Source organism: Ovis canadensis, chromosome 3, assembly GCF_042477335.2.
Source record: "Ovis canadensis isolate MfBH-ARS-UI-01 breed Bighorn chromosome 3, ARS-UI_OviCan_v2, whole genome shotgun sequence".
Classification (NCBI taxonomy): domain Eukaryota; kingdom Metazoa; phylum Chordata; class Mammalia; order Artiodactyla; family Bovidae; genus Ovis; species Ovis canadensis.
In genome coordinates, this window is record NC_091247.1 from 224,453,795 (window position 1) to 224,473,495 (window position 19,701).

At 43.7% G+C, this 19,701-nt stretch overlaps 1 protein-coding gene across 3 annotated transcripts in view; it reads left to right on the forward strand.

Annotated features, from left to right (window-relative positions):
- Positions 1-3,210: 3,210 nt before the first annotated feature.
- The window catches only part of MEI1 (meiotic double-stranded break formation protein 1), a 55,532-nt gene continuing 39,041 nt past the window's right edge, over positions 3,211-19,701 (forward strand). For all 3 annotated transcript variants that reach the window (XR_011255351.1, XM_069581678.1, XM_069581679.1), the window contains exons 1-11: positions 3,211-3,412; positions 5,850-5,973; positions 6,792-6,842; positions 8,952-9,025; positions 10,536-10,641; positions 11,156-11,359; positions 12,783-12,913; positions 16,655-16,769; positions 17,831-17,947; positions 18,943-19,042; positions 19,171-19,305. Coding sequence is in view for 2 of the 3 variants with exons in the window: in XM_069581678.1 (XP_069437779.1) it covers positions 3,242-3,412; positions 5,850-5,973; positions 6,792-6,842; positions 8,952-9,025; positions 10,536-10,641; positions 11,156-11,359; positions 12,783-12,913; positions 16,655-16,769; positions 17,831-17,947; positions 18,943-19,042; positions 19,171-19,305 (1,328 nt within the window). In the remaining variant the exon portion in view is untranslated. The remainder of the gene's footprint in view (positions 3,413-5,849; positions 5,974-6,791; positions 6,843-8,951; positions 9,026-10,535; positions 10,642-11,155; positions 11,360-12,782; positions 12,914-16,654; positions 16,770-17,830; positions 17,948-18,942; positions 19,043-19,170; positions 19,306-19,701) is intronic.

Below are 19,701 nucleotides of genomic sequence, written 5' to 3' on the forward strand. Positions count from 1 at the left end.
CTTTGTCATGCCAATTGTCTAATGGAAAGAAAGTATCTATTTCTTTTTACATTGTTAATATACCTATTAATATCTGGGGAAGAGATCTTTTACTTTCTTCAGGAACAACACTCACCATCTGGTCGGAAAACTTGTAGCCACTGCTCAGATTCCTCGAGCTCTCCCATTGAAATGGTTAACTGATGTCCCTAAATGGGTTGAGCAGTGGCCGCTTCCAAAAGTGAAGCTCGAGGCTTTAAAACAATTAGTAAAAGAACAGCTTCAATCTGGCCATAATGAACCTTCTACGTCTCCTTGGAATTCTCCTGTTATTGTCATTAAGAAAAAATCTGGTAAATAGAGAATGTTGACTGATTTAAGGGCAGTTAACAAATGTATAGAACCTATGGGAGCTTTGCAACTAGGTCTCCCTTCTCCTGCTTTGATTCCACAGGATTGGTCTTTCATGGTTTTAGATTTAAAGGACTGTTTTTTTAATATTCCTTGGCAAATAAAAGATAGAAATAAATTTGCTTTTACTATTCCAGTGTATAATCATGGGCAGCCGGTAAAACGTTATCAATGGACAGTGTTGCCTCAAGGAATGATTAATAGCCCTACACTTTGTCAGGGGTTTGTTAATCGTGCTCTTATTACTGTGACACAACAATTTTCTAATTGTCTTCTCTGTCATTATATGGATGATCTTCTATTGGCAGCTCATAGTAAAGAGGAACGAGATACATTTTTTATTCATGTAAAGAAAGCTTTAAGTGATTTTAATCTTCAAATTGCTCCTGAAAAAATTCAAACTGAATTTCCTATTTCATATTTAGGTGCTATTTTAAAACAACAAAGAATAAAACCTCAAAAAGTCCAAATTAGACGAGATAATTTGAAAACTCTTAATGATTTTCAGAAGCTTTTGGGTGATATTAACTGGTTACGTCCCATGTTAGGGATTCCTACACATCAATTGCGTCATTTATTTTCTACTTTAGAGGGTGATACTGCTCTTAACAGTCCTCGATCTCTTACTTCTCAAGCAAAAGAGGAATTACACTTTGTAGAGCAACGGTTGAATAAAGGGTTTCTTACTTATCTACAACAGGATCAACCTATATATTTTATAGTGTTCCATACTCCCTATTCTCCTACTGGAGTTATTGCTCAATCTGCAGCGTTGGTGTTTCATTCCGTCGCCGGCACTCAAATACTGGTTCTCAAGTCATTAGAAGCTGGAAACAACAAGGAACTGTTTGCCTGCTAGTGCCTAGGGCTTCCCAGGTGATGCCTGTGGTAAAGATCCCACCTGCAATGCAGGAGATATAAGAGAGGTGCATTCGATCCCTGGATCAGGAAGATTCCCTGGAGGAGGAAATGGCACTCCACTCCAGTATTCTTGTCTGGAGAATCCTATGGACAGAGGAGCCTGGTGGCCTACGGCCCACAGGGTCACAAAAAGTTGGACATAACTGAGCATGCAGTGTAGTCCTCCTGACTTATGGCCTCCAGAACTGAGAGAATAAATTTCTGTTGCTTCAAACCACCAAGTTTGTGGTAATTTGTTAGAGTAGCCATAAAAAACTAATATACCCCAATATTTAGCAGCTTAAAGCAACATTAAACTTTTTTTTTTTTTTTTGCCACACCATGCAGCACACAGGATCTTAGTTCTCCAAGCAGGGATCGAACCCATGCCCCTTCATTGGAAGCCGAGAGTCTTAACCACTGGACCACCAGGGAAGTCCACAGAAGCATTTGTTAACTCATAGCTTCTGTGAGTCAGGAATCCAGGCACAGTTTAGCAAGATGACCTTGACTTATCCCCTCCAATGCTAACAGCTTGCTGGGCATTTTGGTGCTAATTAAATTCCTGTAGATTGACCGATTTGCTTAATATATTTAATAAACCAATTTTTCTTCTTCAGGATTCCTTCTGGGCTCACAAAATTGCAAGTACTGTGTAGCTCTCTGTGAGAGGATATTTTAAGGGGATCACCTTAGAATCTCTGAGAGAAAGGCATCACCTTAGATTGTCTGAGAGAAAAGTGTCACATAAATTTAAAATGATAGTGCTGACAGCTTTTGATAAAAATCACCGAGATCATTTAATTTTTTAATAGCACAAATAGATTGTTTCCTTTCCTTTGTTTTTCAAGGCTAATAACAGCGCCTTTATAAATGCTTTTCAACCTTCGGCATGGTGAAGCCGAATTCCTGCAAGTTACAGGAGCAAACATCATCTTTTAGGATTTGAAATAGCTCAACTGGAATTCCATCACATCCACCAGTTTTGTTCGTAGTGATGCTTCTTAAGGCCCACTTGACTTCGCATTCCAGGATGTCTGGCTCTAGGTTGGTGATCACACCATTGTGATTATCTAGGTCATGAAGATCTTTTTTGTATAGTTCTGTGTATTCTTGCCACCTCTTCTTAATATCTTCTGCTTCTGTTAGGTCCATACCATTTCTGTCCTTTATCAAGCCCATCTTTGCATGAAATGTTCCCTTGGTATCTCTTATTTTCTTGAAGATATCTCTAGACTTTCTCATTCTATTGTTTTCCTCTGTTACTTTGCCAACAAAGGTCTGTCTAGTCAAAGCTATGGTTTTTCCAGTCGTCATGTATGGATGTGAGAGTTGGAGTATAAAGAAATCTGAGTGCCAAAGAATTGATGCTTTTGAACTGTGGTGTTGGAGAAGACTCTTGAGAGTGCCTTGGACTGCAAGGAGATCCAACCAGTTCATCCTAAAGGAAATCAGTCCTGAATATTCATTGGAAGGACTGATGCTGAAGCTGAAACTCCAATACTTTGGCCACCTGATGTGAAGAACTGAGTCATTTGAAAAGACCCTGATGCTGGGAAAGATTGAAGGCAGGAGGAGAAGGGGACGACAGAGGATGAGATGGTTGGATGGCATCATCACCGACTTGATGGACATGAGTTTAAGTCCAGGAGTCGGCGATAGACAGGGAGGCTTGGCGTGCTGAAGTCCATGGGGTCGCAGAGAGTCGGACACGACTGAGTGACTGAACTGAACAGAACTGATAAGAGCAAACAGCTTTGAGCTTAGACGTACAAGACGAGTCCTGAGTCCCTTCACCCGCCTTTAGGTGTCGCTGCTCGCCCGAATTGCCAGGTACTCGGTTTACGCAGGCGCGTTACCCTCCTCTTGCGCCTGCGCCGAGCTCTGCCCAGTGCGCTTGCGCATAAACTTGGCGGGAACAGTGCTGTCGCGGTGGAACGCCGGTCGAGGGATGGCTGTGAGGGAGGCGGCGGCAGGCCTCCCCGGGCCCGGCAGGGACGAAGAGGCGGCGCTGCTCTTCGAGAGCGCCCATTACCGGCACGAGTCGCGCTGGCTGCTGCCCGTGTCCCCACGCTGCTGCCTGGCCTGCGCGCTGGAGCTGCTGCCGGAGCCCGGCGTGTCGGTGCGAACTGGGTCCCAGCATTTCCCTCACCAACTAGGCCCTCCCCTCAACGGAGCAGGTCGCTTGAACCTGACTCACCTCCGGGGAAACTAAGCCGGGCCCCGGCCTGGTTAAATTTGGCTCCTACCCAGGCCCGCCCCTGACCCTACCCCGCAGGCCGCCCCGCAGCCTCTTTCATAACGAGGCCCTGACCTTGGCTCTGCGCCTCGTGTGGGCCTACGCTCTCCGCACTAAATCCAGGGCTCTCGGGGCCCTCCAAGACTCATTGGCACGCGTTCCCAGCGTTCCTTCTGCCTTCCTCTCAGCCGTCCGCCCTTTGCTGACCCTCCCCTTCTCCAGGGTCCAGCCTTCGCTCAGGCTCCCTCCAGCGCAGCCTGTGGGCCGGGCGCACACACCGCAGGGCCTTATTCCCTTCAGCTCTGAGGGAAATGTGAGGCGGGGGCGCCTTGGGCTCTGTGGCAGCAGGAATGGATGTTATGGGCAGGCGGGAGTGGGGTGAGGGGAAGACCTTCTGAGAGGCAGAGCCGGCTGGAGCGTGACATTCCCGCTCCCTCAATGTCTGCCCACTTGTCCTGTGAGTTTTTTGTCCATGGACGCCTCCAAGTAGAGTTCGGGAGATAACTTGTTTTTCAGATTCTCAGGAGGGGAATTCTTACCATGGGGTGGGTGGGGAATCAGCTAGATCAGCGGTCCTCAAGGTTTTGCTCTGGGGATACCATTCCACTTTTTAAAAGTGTTGAGGACCCCACAGAGCTTTTGTTTATTTACTGTGTTGAAAGTAACAAAGTTTAAGATACTCATTTAAAAATAATAGTAAATCCATTACATATTAATGCAATTCTTTTTATTTTGCCAAAAAAATAGGTAACATCCCATTTACCATTTTGACTCTTTTAAATGTACAGTTCTGTGGCATACATGATTTTCAAAATGAAAATACTTTCAAAACAGCAGATAATGGAAGGAATGTCTGTTTCACATTTTTGCAAATTTTGTTAACATCTGATTTAATAGAGGACGGCTGGATTTCTGCGTTTTATCTGTTGTGACATATCTCCTTGGAAAAACTCTGCTGTAAACTCAGTAGAATAACTGAAAAAGTCAAATAGCATCTTAGTATTATATGGAAATAATTTTCTTCTTGTGGATCCTATGAAAGGATTTTGGGCATACTCTGGGTCCAAAGACTATACTCTGAGAACCGCTGGACTAGCTGATAACATCTGTAATATCACTGAGGCTAAAGTTCTGAGACTGCCATTCTTGGAGAGTGAGAGATACAGAGATGAATAAGATAGTGAGGTATGGGAGAAAATAAGAACACATTTCTGGGAATTTAGAAGCTGGACATGTTTATGGTAAGTGCTGTTTGGTGGGATAAGGAGTGAAATTAAGGAAGTTTTTTTTAAGAGGAGGAAGCATTTGAATTACACTTGAAAAGATGGGTGATATTTGGGCCAGAGGAAATGGGGGAGCTTTTTCCAGGAGGTGGGATTAGCAAGGATGAGTTTGGGGAGGTCATTAGAATGTGTTTGAAGGGCAGCTGAGGGAGGTAATATTGGAGAGCCACAGTTGAGATCAGTTCCTGGAAGAGTTTGAATCCAGGCTAAGGCTTGGATCTAGCGGGTGAAGGAATGTCATTGAAATTTTTTGAATAACTCATTGAGGTCACTAGCTTAATGAATCATGTGGGAGGAACTGGTGAAGTTCAAGAACGAGAGACTTGTAATAGCACAGGTTAGAGGCAATAAAAGACGCAATTCACCTTTTATTGAACGTACTTGTCTTAGCTTCAGTTTTCACCAACTGAAGGGGTAATGTAGTCAGTTGTACCTATGTTCATGTTCTATCCTCAGTACACCCTTTTTTTAATCTATCTTCTGTTACTGTCTTGAACACTTTGCACAGCTGCTACCCAGTTTCCTGTATAGGGAGGCAAATTGAGTGTGAAGATTGATGCCTGCAATGAATGGAAGGATGCATTTTTCTCTGCCTACTTCAGTGAGACTTATGAAGGGTCCCCAGTATCATTCTCATAGACTGTGGAAAGAGCCTTGGACAAGACCTGGTTGGATACTTAGATCTGAGTCCTTGGCAAAGTCTCTGACCCTCAGTTTTCTCATCTCCAAAACAGCAATAGTAGTACCTTTTCCTGCTTACTTTACCAATTAATTAGGCTTAAATGAGCTAGTGGACAAAAGAGTGATTTGTGAACAGTAAAGTACTCTGTAAATATAGTGTATTAGAAACCTTAGTTCTTGTATCATCCTTTGTTTGAACATGTGGATTCCTGTGTGTAAATGATGCCTCTTCATACTCCATAGTTCAGATGATCCCACTGGTGTAATCTTGTAATTATATTTGGAAATGATACTTGTTTGGGTTCAGAACAACTGAGATTTGGTTGCTACTGAATATTTTCTTCATCTGCCCCAAGTTGGTGCGCAAGAAGCATGTGCTGTCGGGCTTCCGAGATGCTCTCATGAAGCATGCCTCCCTGGTTGTGCAGCTGGTGGCTCAGGATCAGAAAGTCTGTATCCACTTCATAAGCATGCTTTTCGGTGAGACTGAAAAGAAAACCTGGAATGAATTTTGCCTGTATACCTTGTACATTTGTTTTTGGGTCTTGGAGAAATGGTCTTGGAACGATAGTTTCCACTGTTCGGAATGTAAAAGTTTAACTTACAAATTATTTTGTTATAATGGTGAAGAAATGGTCCCCTTCCTGAGATACACGATGCATTGTATGGTAACTGGCTTTACTATAGCTCAGGTGTTAATAAAATTGTGAAGGTGGATGTGTTCTTTTAAAAAGTCTAGACTGTCTGGTCTTTGAACAGGATTAATAGTCAGATCTGGAGTCTGCTGATATGACTGTGACCTTGATTGAGTGACTTCTTTTCTGTACCTTTAGTTTCTTCATGTATAAAATAAGATGAATTAAGAAGTCCCTCCTCTTAATACAGTTATAGTGTCCTAGGGAATGAGCCCTTTCAAGGAGGAAGGGAGCCAACTCAAATTGAATGCTTTTCTTTGCTAGAGGCTTTTCAGGCTTTCAACTGCCAAAATATTCTTTTAAGGGAGAGAGAATGATCCCCAAGGCTCAGGCAGGCCTTAGCTAACAGCTGGTAGAACTGGGATTTTACCCCAGGTCTGTTACAGACTCCAGAACACACAGTTTTTATACTGTGACACACTGACTATTTTTATCCTTTTAAAGCCAGAGTGCTGTTATTGAAAATCTGGGGTTTGGTGCTGAGGATAGAATTTAGCTGGGACATTGCTTAAAGCTGCTATTAGTCTTAGTATTCATAGTGTGCCTTTCTGGATTTGTTTCTCTTTTAACTGTTAACCATCCCCCTCTTCCTTCTGCTCCAAGGACTGTTATGTAATGTAGAGGATGGGAGCATAACAGACCTCTGTATTGAAGGTAAGATAAAACTCTGTGTTCTCAGCATTTGAAGCCGGAAATATTACCCTGAATTGCCGCTCTGACTATTTGAGACCTGGATGAAGTGTTCCATTTTACAGACAGATAAAGAAAACTCCATTTTTAATAATTAATTCTGCATTTTTTTTCTTGGCACCTACTCTGTGTCAAGTACTGTATTCGATACTAGTGATACTAGTGATATATCTGACATAATTCCTGCTATGTTAGAGTTTACAATCTGGAGGAGAGGTTGGCTGGTAAATAGTAACGGCTGATAAGTGCTATTACAAAGACATGTACAAACTGCTTTTTTACATTAGTGTTGGGTGATTGGTAGTTGTCTGCACATAGATGGTATTTAAAGCTGTGGAAGTGTCTGAATTTACCTGTAAGACTCAAGAAGAAGGAAGACAAGAGCATTGAGATGAAAGGATTCTTGCAGAAAGAACAAGAACTGTATCAGAAGTCTAGTGAGGAAACACAAACCACTCAAGTTATTTGAACAGAAAAAAGAACTTTAAAGAATTATTAACTAGGTAACTAAAGGCAAAAAGAGAACCAAGTTTTCACCAAGGTAGCAATTTCTGAAAACAGCTGCCACCCTTGGGACTAGGGAAGCAAAGGGAAAGGTTGAAATTATTAAAACTTAACAAGTTTGGAGGAAGGACCCCATATATGAAACTCAGACCGCTGAGGAGAGGAATGCTGCTTGGCTGCTGCTGGGTCCATGACCATACAGCTATAGAGTTAGCAGCTGTAACTGCTAGCAGTTGTCACAAGTCAGTATGATCTGTGTGTACTTCTGACTATCTCTCAGCATAGAGAATGTGGATGAACAAACGTCTCACTTGCAGTTCCAACCACTGGCGTGGGTGGGGAGATCTCCCTTTGCCATTTTCCTCAAGGCTGCCCTGTTGTTATTATTTAGTCGCTGAGACATGTCTGACTCTTGGTGACCCCATGGGCTATAGCCTGCCAGGCTCCTCTGTCCATGGGATTATCCAGGTAAGAATACTGGAGTGGGGTGCCATTTCCTCCTCCAGGGGATCATCCTGACCCAGGGACTGAACCCATGTCTCTTGTTTGGCAGGTAGATTGTTTACCAGTGAAAGTGAAAGTTGCTCAGTTGTGTCTGACTCTGTGACCCCATGGACGATACACTCCCTGGAATTCTCCAGGCCAGAATGCTGGAATGGGTAGCCTTTCCTTTCTCCAGGGGATCTTCCCAACCCAGGGATCAAACCCAGGGATCAAACCCAGGTCTCCCATGTTGCAGGCGGATTCTTTACCAGCTGAGCCACAAGGGAAGCCCCAAGGCTTCCCAAGGCCACTCTAGAGTGGAGCTGTCATCCTAAAGCCATCTGCTTCTGGTAGATGCCAGCATAGCTTGGAATCCTCTGGAAACTTCATGAGGTGGTGAGCACTAGATGGAGATTTCAAAGCTAGAGGGAGAAGGACTTGCTCCTTCCTCACTGTTTGCTGTTTACTTCCTGCCTTCTTTCTGTTTCTGTCAGTGTTGTTCTAGAATGCTTCTTTACTCTGGGAGTGGTAGAGTCTTCCCTCAGCAGCAGCCAAATCTAGTTTGCTGCTTCCCCACACTTGCAGAGCAAGCCTCTTCTCCACTCCTCATCAAAGACATCAGCAGAAGCACACAAATGATTGTATAGAAGGATAGGTTTGGGGTTGAGTGATAATATTATTGTCAGTTATCAGCACAAGAATTAACTCGTAACTCTTTTTTAGTATATGAAGTAGCAAATTCTAAGGAAGGAAAAAAGTGGAAATAATATAATGATAGTAGTTTTCAACCTTGGTTTCACAATAGGCTTACCTGAGAAACTTAAAAAATATCCAAATGCTTAGACTCTTTTCTCTAGAAATTCTAATTTAATTGATCTGGGATGGAATTGAGCAGTAGTTTCTGTTTTTTATAAAGCTTCCTAGATTATTGTAATATATTGCCTTGTTTTGAACCATTGATGATAAAACGGTTAAGAATGGAGGAGATAGAAAAGACTAATGCCAATTAACACAAGCAGATGACTTTGATTAGAAGTCTGGGCCTGGGGTTGTCTTCTAGTAAGTAATGCTATTGTGTCTGTTCAGTCCTTATCCAGCTTACGACTCAGCTGAAGTTGGAGCAGACCATTCATTGCCTGCTGGATGAATGTCACAAAGAGGTCAGTAAGTATCCATGGGTTCTTGAGTACCTCTTGGAATCCTCAGATGTCAGAGCTGGGTCAGCCCTTCTTTGGATAGACTGGAAGATTGAATCTGGAGAGGAAAAGGGACTTGCCTGAGGTCACTGAGTCAGTGGCAGAGCGAGAGTCGGGGCCTGGGTCTTCTGCTCCAGTGCTCTTTGCAGCTTCCGCCCTTTCGCTTTTAGTCTCCCAAAGGCTACCTCCATGTTGGTGAAGTCCATTTTCTGGCATAATCATCCCATGGCCATTCTCTATATCCTCCTAAATATGAACAGATTTCCTTCAAAAATTTATTAAGGAAATATGTTCACTATGTCTTGGCTTAGTATTTTTGTTTGGTTTAAATTGTATACACTATTTTGTACTAAAGGCATTTGTTTTTATCAGCATCTAAAGTAAGCACTGAATAGTTATATTTAACCTGCTTTTTTCAATATAGTCAAAAATATCAGTTAAACAAGCAGCTTTTGCATTGTGTTTAAGATATAGGAATAATATCAGAATAATTTTTTTTGCAAGAGAAAGACAGATGTTTATTTAACACCATTAAGAGCAACATTTAATTAAAAAGTTAAATTATCATGTCATTATAATTATTCTGCATGTGATTAGTGTATAAGATTACATTTATAAATTTATATTTATAAATATCAACACATCATTATGGTGATGCCCCTTTATATACTGTAGGCACTGTGTTGGTGCTTCACATGCAATATCTCATTCAGTCTTCTCAGCAACCCAGTAAAGTTGATACTAATTCCCATCAGAAGAGTTAAGAATCTTACTTAAGGTGCTATAGCTAATCAATAGAAAAGGTGAAATAAATACTATTGACTCTCCCTGAAAAGCATCAAGCATGCATGCATGCTCAGTTGCTTCAGTCATGTCTGACTCTGCAACCCTATGGATGGACTATAACCCATCAGGCTCCTCTGTCCATGGGATTCTCCAGGCAAGAATCCTGGAGTGGGTTGCCATGCCCTCCTCCAGGGGTCTTTCCAACCCAGGGATCAAACTCGAGTCTCCTGTGCATTGCAGGCGGCTTCTTTACCCCTGAGCCACTAGGGAAGCCTCAAGCATCAAGCATAGTACCTGACAAATAGAATGTTCAGTAATAGTAGCTATAATAATGATAATAATAATAATTTTTTGCAATGAACTAGAATTCCATTTTTATGATGTGTCCAACTTTCACCCCTCCAGTTTCTGGCTCCATAGGGGGCAAAATACGCTAATTTTAATTTAGTTTAACAAACACGTACTGAGCTATGTACTGAGGATTCTAAGAGAAATCTGATTTGGTCCCTTTCCTCCGGGGTTTCCCAGTCCAGTAGGGGCAGTTGATACTTAGCTAAAGAGGCTGGTTACTAACTGTTGTGAGAGACATAGGCAGTACAGGCTTTGGTGTGGATAGGGCAAGGTGAACTTTGATGGGAGATCTGTTTTCATCCTAACTTACAGAAAGGAATGTGTTCACTTTCTGTAGCTGTGTAGCATGCCCTCCATGCGAGGCAGCCTGGCCACCCTGACCCTTCTTGGCAAGTTGGTAGATGCTGTCCCTGCTCTGGCAGACAAACTTGTGATGGAACATGGTGAGTGACCTCTGGGGAAGAGCTGCTTCTACACTCTCAAGAGCTGCTTTGATCACACTTCCATCTGGGAGGTCCATTCACTGTGTACACCTGGAAAGACATTACTTTCCTTCTATAGGCTTCAGTTTCCTCATCTGCAAAATATGCTTTATATTGGCTAATTGGGGGAAAAAGGTGTTGCTGAACTCTGGTCTTGGGCTGTTTCTATTCATTATTTTAACACAAAATAATTAAGTATCTACTATGAGTCTTTCAGATGGGAGGAGGAATTAATTCTGGAATATAGAAGCGCTTTCTATTAGTAAAAGGAAATAAGTTACCTCATAGAGATTTATCCAAGGGTAAATCACTTAACTTCTCTATGCCTTGGTTTTCTCTTAGGTTCCCAGAAATCATGTATTGTGGGGGATTATAGGGGACTACCATGACTGCCCCATTCAGGGCAGTAGTTTGGAGTGTCATCTAGCAGTTGACATTGTGAGGTTCCCTTGATCCCTTGGTTGTTTCTGGATAGGTGACCTGATGGAGCATCTGTTGAGAGGTTTAGTGTACCCCAATGAGGGGGTGCAGGCTTCTGTCTGCTACCTTTATGGGAAGCTGTACTCCTCCCCAGTTGCTGCTGAGATGCTTTTGGGCCATTTCCGGGAGAAGCTGTGTCCTCTCTTCCTTTCCACCATGGATGGTGCCCATACAAAGGAGCTACAGATCAACTGCTTGGGTAAGATGTGGGACTGGAGAGAAAAGAGAAAGCTTTTTGAGATTTTTTTTTTTTTTTTTTTAGGATTTGAGATGCAGACTCATTAGTGGTGGGGAGGCTTGCTGCTTTGCATGGGGTAGAAGTCATGGATTTGGGAGATAAGAGGCACAGACTGTGAAAGATGCCTCATGTTGGTGTGGTATCTTAAGAATGTCACCTTTGGAAGGAGAAGAAGAGGAAAAGTGGGACAGCAGTTTTTTTGCCTCTGGTCTTTACTGCCTGCCCTGGTGCATCCTGCACTTGCTGCCAAATTAATCTTCATACTGCATAGCTCGTGTCCCGTCAGTTTCCTGTTTGGAAAATCATCTATGGCTTCCTTTGGCCTCCAGGGTGAAGTCCAAGTTTCTCTTGTTATTTGAGGTTCAGTGTACCCTTTCAACCTCTCCTGTTAACTTCCTACATAAATACACAGAATCTATCAAACACTTTTGAGCAGGGAGCTTTCGTATTTTGGATAGAGCAAATGGGCACTATGGTGATTGGGTGCAGACCTGTTTCAAAGCAGGGGCTACAGGGAAAAGCATAGTCTGGGCAACAACAATTTATTTTCAGTTTGGGCCAAGAGCTCTATTTTGAATAGCTCAGCAACACATAGAGAGTGTTCATTCTGAACCAGGACCCCTTCTGGATTTGTACAGGTGATTAAACCCATGCTCTAATCTGGAAATTCATAGTCCATTGTGGAGGGCAGATGTGGACAATTAGAATTAATTGTGGTGTGCGCTGTCATGGAGATTGCAAAGAAAAAGGTGGGATTCTATTCAACGTAGTACTCGAAGTCCTAGCAGAACAATTAGGCAAGAAAAAGAAATAAAAGGCAGAAATAAAAGAAGGAAGTAGTAAAACTGTCTCTGTTTTCAGATGATACTACCTTATAGATAGAAACCCCTAAAAACTACACTGAAAGAAAAGTGAAGTTGCTCAGTTGTGTGTGATTCTTTGTGACCCCATGGACTGTAGCCTACGAGGCTCCTCTGACCATGGGATTTTCCAGGCAAGAATACTGGAGTGGGTTGCCATTTCTTCCTCCAGGAGATCTTCCCAACCGAGGGATTGAACGCGGGTCTCCCGCATTGTAGGCAGACGCTTTACCGTCTGAACCACCAGGGAAGTCCAAGAAACTACGCTAAAAACTGTTAAAACTAATAAATGAATTTAGTAAAATTGTAGGATACAAAATCAGTTTAATTTCTATATGGTAGCAGCAAACTATCTCAAAAATAAGAAAACAGTCCCATCTACAGTAGCGTTAAAAATAATAAAATGCTTAGGAACATCTATGGAGAGATGAAGAAACTTGTAGCAGATGTCTGAGGAGCCACCTTGGGCGTGTCCTTGCACCCATGCTGCTCTTGCCTCACTTCCCCACCCCTTTGTTGTCTAGGTTTGCTAAAGCAGCTGCTGAAGTATGACCTCTTTATGTCCATGCTCATGAACAAGTCTGCGCTGGTGGAAAGTGCTGAGAGTGTTGAGGGGCCACCAGGAGAGACCCCACTGCCTTTGGTGCTCAAAAAGGTAGTTGTCCTGTGACTCCTGGTCTCTGGCTTCAGTAACCCAGGAACCTGAATCTCCTGGGGCTTTTTCCTTATCCTTCTACCTAGGATTTCCTAAGTACTTTCTCACTGGCCAAAAACAACATGCTGTTGGAAGACTCAACGTTGGTTTTCCTTCAGTCATGAATCTTAATGTTTGTATCCTCCCCTTTACATCTGGGTTGTCTGAGAATGGAGAATACACGCAGCTGTGGAAACAAAGCCACCTCAGTCGTTTTGGGGATTATTCAAGCTTCTCAGCTTGGTACATGGAGCCCTCTTTCTCTGGGCCCAGCTTATCCCTTCAGCCTTACTTGCCTCTCTTCTACCCCACAGCCCAGCACTCCAGCCAGATGCAACTTCTCCCTGGTCCTGTATATGCTAGGACCTCCTGTCTCTGTGCCTGTGCAGATGCTCTTCCCCTTTGCCTTTAAAGCCTTTCCCCTCTCCTTGGTCTGATTCAGCTTTCAAGGCCTATAGAGCTCCCCTGTCCCCTGGCTCCTTTAGGTAGAATGTGCCCTCTTCACAGTGCCTACCTCACCATGTTGTGGTTGATCAATTGGGAGCTTCTTTAGAGCAGGACCTGAGTCTGACCTGAGTCTCTGTCCACAGTGCTCAGCACAGGGCTTGGCAGAGCTGCTTATCCTCACCTGATACCAGGGATGTCACTCATTGACTAGACTGTGGGACCCCTTCTGCAGAAAGGAGAAGGTACCTTGGTTAGAAACAGGAAAGGGACAGTTAGGATTAGGTAAGGTAGGAATCAAAAAACCAGAGCAAACTGCGCCTCCTAACCTCCCTGGGATGCCTCTGGAATGGTCCACGCAGGGCCCTTGAACTCTCAAGAGCAAGTCTTGTGTCTTTGAACCACAAAATCTCATAGTGGGTTAATTTCTGTGTTCACTTAATTGCTGCTGTCCTGGAGTCCTTGGTGGTGTCAGGTTACAATGTTGCTCCTGGACTTAGCAGGAGCACACCAAGGCAGCATGAGAGTGGCGGGGACGGAGACTGGAGAGCACCTCCCTAGGGAGAGAGAGCTTCGTGGAGACAGGAATCTTGGTTTAGAGCTCCATCCATACATGGAGACTGTTCCTCTCTTGGCCATTTTGGATGATTAGTGTTTTATTTACTACAAGAATCAGCAAGTCTGGAACTTGGTGAGGTGAGCAGGCACTTGCCTTAGGTGGAAAACTTAAGGGGGTGCTAAAAACTCAGCAATCAAAAAAAAAAAAAAGAGTAAGAAGACCTCAGCAATCAAGATAAATAGTATTTTAATGCAGAATTTTAAAAAAGTCAAAGTTAATGCAAGAAATTAATGATGAACAAAATATCAAAATTTTAAATAAGGACTGGTCTGTATTCTACTTCCATTCTTCCTTTTTTTTGTGTTTTTGGTCAGTCTAATCCCAACACAATAAGGAATATACATTTTAAGCCAAGAATCATTGCTTTGCTTAATGGTTAAATATCATTTTTCTAATGTTTAAATACTGTAACAGCTCTCAAACTGGGAGACATTTTACCATTAATAGTATGTCATAGTTTAATTATAGCTCTTCTTTCTTAGTGGTACATAAAATAATGGTTTGCCTTTTATCACTAGGCATGACTGAAATACATGTCATTTCCTATATAAAAGAGAACAAGATAAAGATTAATATCTAGAAACTCCTTTACATGCAAATGGAAAGGCTGTTTATCCATTTTTAAGTCTAACATAACTGAGATGGGTTTAAGTTTGTAGTCCTCAAGAAATGTGCAGCTTGGTCCTTTTCCTTTGAAGCTCTAAAATCATGCACTCTCTCCTCTGTCTTGTGCTATGTTTTGCTTGTCATTTCCCCCCAGAAGGCCAGTTTCTTTTATACTTAAAATCTCTGGTTGCATTAAACTCTTTCCTTGATTTCTGAAAGTGTTGTTCAGTTCAGTTCTGTTGCTCAGTCATATCCGACTCTCTGCGACCCCATGGAAAGTGTTTTAGGGACTCCTGATAGCTATGGTGTCTAGTAGGAGTTTGGATGTTATTCAGAGTTCAATGGAAATTCATTGAAATATTTAAATTAGAGGAGTAACCTGATTTAAAATTTTGATGAAGGAGGCATCTCAGTTGTGGAAAGACTCCTAGATTTGGATGTGGCTGACCTGAGATGGTGACTGCAGCCATGAAATTAAAAGATGCTTACTCCTTGGAAGAAAAGTTATGACTAACCTAGATAGCATATTCAAAAGCAGAGACATTACTTTGCCGGCTAAGGTCCATCTAGTCAAGGCTATGGTTTTTCCTGTGGTCATGTATGGATGTGAGAGTTGGACTGTGAAGAAGGCTGAGTGCCGAAAACTTGATGCTTTTGAACTGTGGTGTTGGAGAAGACTCTTGAGAGTGCCTTGGACTGCAAGGAGATCCAACCAGTCCATTCTGAAGGAGATCAACCCTGAGATTTCTTTGGATGGAATGATGCTAAAGCTGAAACTCCAGTACTTTGGCCACCTCATGCGAAGAGTTGACTCATTGGAAAAGACTCTGATGCTGGGAGGGATTGGGGGCAGGAGGAGAAGGGGACGACAGAGGATGAGATGGCTGGATGGCATCACGGACTCGATGGACATGAGTCTGAGTGAACTCTAGGAGTTGGTGATGGACAGGGAGGCCTGGCGTGCTGCGATTCATGGGGTCGCAAAGAGTCGGACACGACTGAGTGAATGAACTGAACTGAACTGACCTGAGTGTCTGCCTGAGCTTTGCCACTTATGAGCTGTGTGGCCTGGCATAGGTAACTTTAGTGAGCTTTCGTTCCTTCCTTTGTGTGTTAAGGGTCCCCAAGACCACTCTAGTTTCAGTGACTCACTAGGAAGACTCACAGGATTCAGTGTACAGTTATATCCACAGCTGTGATCTATTACAGCAAAAGAATACCAAGCAAAATCAGCAAAGGGAAAGGTATGTGGGATGAGGTCTAGGGGAAAACCAGGCACAAGCTTCCAAGAGTCCTCTCCTAGTGGGGTCACAACAGATGCACTCTATTCCTCCAGCAATGAACTGTGACAGCATATATGAAATGTTTAGCAGGAAAGCTTTTTAGAGTCTCAGTGCCCAAGGTTTTAATTGGGAGCTATCTGATTATATAGGTATCCTCTGCCTAGCACATACCAAAATCCTAGATTCCCAGAAAGAAAGCAGGTTTGCAGCATAAACTGTATTGCTTGAACAAATGGTTTAGTCACAATGAGCCACTCTTATCAGTTCTGGGGGAATTGGGAACCCTCCTGAAATTCAGCTTCCCAGACTCGGTGAGTGACCAACCTTGCAGACAGGACTTTCTAAGGCTACAGTCTCAGGTCTGCAGTATTAACTCTTTTCTGCACACTCTGTTAAGTGAGGCTAATAGTAGAACCTTGCCTTGTCACATCCCAGGCCTGTTGCAGACATCAAAACTGGACGAGGGCTGTGAAAATACTTTTGTCAGTGAAGGCCAGAGCATTCTTGGGGACAGGTTTGGTGTTCTTGGATTGCCACTGTGTCCTTTTGTTCTATTTCAGGCCTACTGCTTTTCATAGAGACTCTTTTCCATAATCCACAGCTGCTCTCCTTAAGTATCATGATTACACCTGGTGCCAGTAGTGTGGGAGGGATTCAGAGACAATCAGGCTCTTGCCCTGAGGCGCCCAGGTGCCTCCCTCTGGTCCTGTCTGTGTTGTGACTGGCGCATTTCGCTGCCTGTTTCTCCAGCTTCTTCTCTCCAGAGATGAGACTCTGCAGGTGGCCAGTGCCCAATGTATAACTGCAGTATTAGTCCACTCACCAGCGAAGCATGCCCTGGCCTTCATCCACGCTGACGTCCCAGGTGGGAATCCCCTTCTAACTTTCTCCTCTGAGAACCCCAGAATTCTGACTGGAGATTTTTATGTAGCAGTGGCAGCAGCAGTTCTGTTGGGATTCTTTGTTATGCATACTGAAGGGACTGGCTGGTGTCATATTCATTATATATGACAGAGTCTAGAAAATACACCTCAGGAAATCTGAATCCTCTTTTGACAGATTTCTAACTGACTTTGAACAATTTGTTACTGACTTTTAGACCAGTCTAGGAATAAACCATCTAGAAATAAACATCTAGTGTGGGGTAGTAGAAAGACCTGTAGGAAAAAAGGAATTAATGTGTCTTGAAAGTTTGTGATGAGCCAGGAAATATGCCCTGAGGTGCATTGTAAATGTTGCCACATTTAGGTCCTCATCTTTGCTGTTTTATGAATAAGGAAATTGAACTAGAGAAGGGAAAGAGTGAGAGTGAAGTCACCTAGTCGTGTCCGACTCTTTGTGACCCCATGGACTGTAGCCTACCAGGCTCCTCCGTCCGTGGGGTTCTCCAGGCAAGAATACTGGAGTGGGTTGCCATTTCCTTCTCCAGGGGATCTTCCCGACCCAGGGATCAAACCCAGGTCTCCTGCATTGCAGGCAGATGCTTTACCGTCTGAGCCACCAGGGAAGTCAGAGAAGGGAAACAGCTGGTTTAAATTGACAAGGCTCAGCATTGGCAGAGAAGGGATACAAAATCAAGGCTTTCTGGCTCTAAAACCTCTTTTCTCTGCATCATGTAGCTGCCCATCCTGAGAATTAGGGGACCTAGGTTCTAGTCCCTTTGACCTAGGTTCTAGTCCCTTTTCTACCACCAGCTGTCTCTCTCTCGACCTCAGTTTCCCCATCTGTAAAAAGAAGAAGTTAGACAATAAGCCAGAGGCCATTTTCCAGGTTTATCTGTGAATTAATGATCATGTCTTAGGGCGAGGGTATATGAACAGATGAAGTGACAGGTATGAGATGCTTAATAAATCTAAACCGTAATATTAGTTAAGGGAGCATTATCACACAGTTTTCACATTGCTTCCTCCCTCTCTCCCTGGCCAGAGTTCCTCTTTGAGCATCTCTCCTCTTCCAGTGAAGTGCTCGTCTGGTCCTGCTACAACTGTTTGATACTCCTGGCAGAAGAGCCACTCTTCTTTTCCAAGTGCCACACGGTGTATGGTTGGTACTATGGGTCCTGCACTAGCTCTGGCTCGGGTGGACAGCACCTTGAAGTTAGGTGGCAGCAGCAGTGATGGGCGGGCTGGCCTATACTTTGGAGGAATGTGCTGGTCTGGTCATTTCCATCAGCCCCAACTTGTCACCAGATTCCACAGGCCAGCAGTGATATCCAAACAGTTCTGCTCTCCGTTAATTGGCGGAAGTATATGTTTAGCGAGAAAAGGACACTCCTATCAGCCACGAGATGAATTCCTGTTGTACCTTAAGAACAACCTTATCAGCCTTGGAGCAGTCTTTTCCTGTGCCCCAGAAATCTCCCCATCTAATTAGTCCCCCAACTTTGATTTAACCTTTCAAAGTTTTTTGAAACTATCCCTTCTTCTTTCATGGTAATACCTTCCTTGTCTGTGACTTTTTATATCACATCTAGATTTTTAGACTGGGCACATTCAGTTATTCATATTCTGTGTTCCTATGCTATGCCAGTCATCAGGCTGGGAGCTAGAGATTTAGAGATACATATAACGTTGTCCCTGTCCTCTGGAAGGGGAGGGAGATATAAACAAGGTGGTTAGGGTTATACTCAAGGGGCTGGACAAGAGGTGGAGGAGGCCTGGGGAGGCCCATAGCTCTGCCTGAGTGGACCAGAGAAGGCTTCCTGGAGAGTGGAGGTCTGAGCTGATTCTTTGAGGAGAAATAGGAGTGTATGTAGTAGAGAAGGTATAGTAGCCCAGCCAATAGGCATTGACAAAATACCTTGAATGCCAGGGCCTGTGCTGTGGGTTGTGCTGGGTTTGGGAAGACAGAGGTGAATCAGACAAGGGCCTGCCCTCAAAGATCTCACAGCCCTGCCCCATCAGCTCAACTTGTCAGGACTGCTCCAGGAGGGCTGCCAGCAACTGTGTGCTGTCCAGAGCCTTTCCTCTCTCCTGGGAAGGCAGGAAGGAGACTCCTGGGCACTGATCCCTGGCCTCTGCTGTGTTATTTTGAGGTAGGGATTGAGTCGGTGGTGAGGAGCCTACAGGAAAGCCTAAGGATGAACAACACCGAGCTGCACAAGCAGGGCCTGCTGCTCTTTGCTGAGATCCTGACTCGGTGAGCTAAGTGGCGGAGCATCAAGCCTGCAGGGGCCAGACTGGAGAAGCAAAGAACTGGAAGTATTTATTCCTGGTGGGGTCAGTGATGGGAGTCCACACGCTTATTCTTCATTTACAATTTCTCAGGCAGCCAGAAGAGATCAAGCTGTTCACAAGCTCAGCCATGTGCAGAGATGCTGGCCGTGCCCTCCGAGAGGCAGTGAGCAGCCCTGTGCTGGAGGTGGCTGCTGAGGCACTGAAGGCCATTTCTGCCTTTCTGAGGTGAGAGACTCAGACAGACTGAACTTTCCACCTCTGCGTGTTCCCAGAGGCCTGTCAAGGCCAGAGTAGCTTCCAGAGGATACTTGTCCTTTAGGTCAGGGAAATTTCATTGAATTATTTCTTTCCATTATTCTGCTTACTCTGTTCTGCCTTTATGAAACTGCCATTTGGATGTTGGGCATCCTGGATTGGTCATCTGATTTTTTTGTTTTGTTTCTTTTCTTTGTCTGACAGTTTTTCATCTTTTTGTCATTATGTGCTAGTTTCCAGGAGATTTTCTTGACTTTATTTTTCAACTCTACTATTGAATATTTTACTTCTACTTTAGTATTTTAATTTGGAAGAGTTCCTTCCAATTCTTTGCATGTCTTTTAAAATAGGATTTTATTCTGTATT